Genomic DNA, 2,581 nt, shown 5'->3' on the forward strand with positions numbered 1-2,581 from the left:
GGCTGTGGATGCAGCCAGGGATGCTCACACCTGCGGCCTCCTGGGGACAGGATGGCTCGGGCTGTGGGGGGCTGCTGGGGGTAAGATGGCTGGGGGAGCGTGGGGGGCCGCTGGGGACACTCATGTCCATGTGGTCTCCTGGAGGCAGGATGGCTAGTGGGCCCGTGGGGGCTGCTGGGGATGCTTACACTCATGTGCTTCTTTTCCAGTGCCATCAAGTGGAACTTCACCAAGGTAAGGGGGCTGTGGGGGGTAGGAGACCAGCTCCCCCCGGCCACAGCCCTGGCCCAGATGGGCAGCGGGCAGGAAAGGCAGCCTCAGCCCCTTGCAGGGGGCCACCCCCACGGTGCCCCACAGTTCAGACACTGTCTCTCCACAGTTCCTCATTGACAAGAACGGCTGCGTGGTGAAGCGGTACGGACCCATGGAGGAACCCCTGGTAGGTCCTCTCTAGGGAGCCTGCTTGGGGCAGGGGCTCGAGAGCTAGCTGCCCTGACCCAGCTTTTCTCCCCGACAGGTGATAGAGAAGGACCTGCCCCAGTATTTCTAGCTCCACAAGTGTGTGGCCCCACCCGAGCCCCCTGCCCACGCCCTCAGAGCCTTCCACCGGCACCCATGACGGCCTGCCTGCAAACCAGCTCCTGGTGAGGCAGACCCGAAAATCCAGCGTGCACCCCGCCGGAGGAAGGTCCCGTGGCCCGCTGGGCTTGGCTCGGTGTCCCCACCCCTGGCTACTTTGTGGGAATAAACAGACAAATTGGTCTGCTGGATCTTTCTGCCTAGGGGCTTGGGGGGGCCCTTTTGCCAGGCACCCCTCCATGTCAGGGCCAGTTGCTGTCAGCTGCCAGGGAATGCCATGAAGGTGCAGTGTTGCCTCCTCTTCCTCCAGGCTTGGGGGCTGTGCTAGCTGGGGTGCTGGGGTGCAGTGAGATCTGGGCCTGTTGGACACCAAGCCCTGGGTCTTTTTTTTTTTTTTTTTGAGACGGAGTCTCGCTCTGCTGCCCAGGCTGGAGTGCGGTGGCCGGATCTCAGCTCACTGCAAGCTCCGCCTCCCCGGTTTACACCATTGTCCTGCCTCAGCCTCCCGAGTAGCTGGGATTACAGGCGCCCGCCACCTCGCCTGGCTAGTTTTTTGTATTTTTTAGTAGAGACGGAGTTTCACCATGTCAGCCAGGATGGTCTCGATCTCCTGACCTCGTGATCCGCCCGTCTCGGCCTCCCAAAGTGCTGGGATTATAGGCTTGAGCCACCGCGCCCAGCCCTGGGTCTTAATCCATGCAGCCCTGCCTGGTGTGCACACGTAGGGCCCAGTAGGGCTGACTCTTGGGAGGAGATAATTTCAAGTGGCTGTTCTTCCTGGCCCCGAGTCTTAACCCATTAGGAGATGGCTACTGGGGCCTCCTCTGGCCAGGAAGCAGAAGTGCAGAGGCCCGAGGAACAGCGTGACCCTGATGGTGGGGATGGGTTGGGCACCCACCTGCCCTTGGGGCCTCACCTGGCTGGGGGGTGTGGGAGTAGCTGGGTGGTTACTGTTCACAGAGTCCCTCCGTGAGGGCTGGGGGTGGACAGGCCAGGAGGAGCTGGCATAGCAGCACCAGCCACCATTCAGGGGGCCCGGTGCAGGGGGGCGATTTGGACACGGCTTGGCTGCCTACTTGCACAGCTGGAGGGACTGCAGCCTGCTAGGGTGGCTGATCCCAGCTGCCCCCACTGGGGGTCTGGAATGAACCGTCCATGACACCTGCCCCAGACACGGGGTTGAGGGGTCTGTCTCTCCCAGCCTTTGTCCCTCCTCCTCCACAGGGGGCCAGCACAGGTCGGTAGACAGAATGAGACCTGGTAACCTAAGAGAGCCTGGGGGGATGCCCACGCACCCCTGTTCTTTCCTCCCTGTTCTGCAGGCTGAGGAGCAGACTCCATGGGAAGTAGGCAAAAGGCACATATATTTAAAAAAGTCCTTTACATATGTACATCAGAACTTGCTATAAATACATAGAAACCGCAGGCGCCACCCTGCCAGCTCCGCGGCCTGGGGCCTGGGAGAGGTGAGCAGGCAATAACTTAGGGGTCAGAGAAGGGTTAGGGGAGGGGGAATTGCATATATTAGCGGGGGTCTGCCCCACAGAGCCCCCGAGACGCAGGGCCCTGAGCACCTGGGGTTTCCTGAGTTTCTAGCTCTTGGGACCACCCCGTTTCACGGATTTTAAGGGTTTGGGCCCACTGAGCCTTGTGGGTGCCCAGTCCCAGAGCAGCCACCCGGAGCCCCTTCCTACTTGGGAGGAGAGGAGCACAGAGAGGGCCCTGCCTCGCCCCGGCCCCCAGCTGTCCTGAGTGGGCCCCGCCAGGGCTGATAGGTGAGGGCGGGCGCGGAAGGCACTGCGGCCGGGGCCTGGGGCTCCATCTGAGCAGTGGTCAGGCAAGGGCCCTGGTCCCCACTGCTGCTCCTAGAGGGGGAAACGGTCCCTGTGACCTGGGGCATGTTTCGCTTAAAGGCCTGTCAGAGAGGAGCCTGGGTGCCGGGGAAGGGTGGGCTGAACTGGATCACGCTCTGCCGCTCGGGACCGCCACCCGCCGCGCCCCC

At 62.5% G+C, this 2,581-nt stretch overlaps 2 protein-coding genes across 2 annotated transcripts in view; one reads left to right on the forward strand and one right to left on the reverse strand.

The window, feature by feature from the left end:
* GPX4 (glutathione peroxidase 4) overlaps nt 1-770 on the forward strand; it is a 3,986-nt gene extending 3,216 nt beyond the window's left edge. Inside the window, 4 exon segments of the mRNA XM_011964002.1 lie at nt 210-234; nt 358-439; nt 518-579; nt 581-770. Of these exon segments, the coding sequence (XP_011819392.1) occupies nt 210-234; nt 358-439; nt 518-579; nt 581-619 (208 nt within the window). The 3' untranslated portion in view covers nt 620-770.
* A 756-nt stretch (nt 771-1,526) lies between these two features.
* Nucleotides 1,527-2,581, reverse strand: part of SBNO2 (strawberry notch homolog 2 (Drosophila)) — a 42,217-nt gene continuing 41,162 nt past the window's right edge. The window contains exon 30 of the mRNA XM_011964100.1: nt 1,527-1,555. Coding sequence (XP_011819490.1) covers nt 1,527-1,555 — 29 coding nt within the window. The remainder of the gene's footprint in view (nt 1,556-2,581) is intronic.

This window comes from Colobus angolensis, unplaced genomic scaffold (genome assembly GCF_000951035.1).
Source record: "Colobus angolensis palliatus isolate OR3802 unplaced genomic scaffold, Cang.pa_1.0 Scaffold64, whole genome shotgun sequence".
Classification (NCBI taxonomy): Eukaryota; Metazoa; Chordata; class Mammalia; order Primates; family Cercopithecidae; genus Colobus; species Colobus angolensis.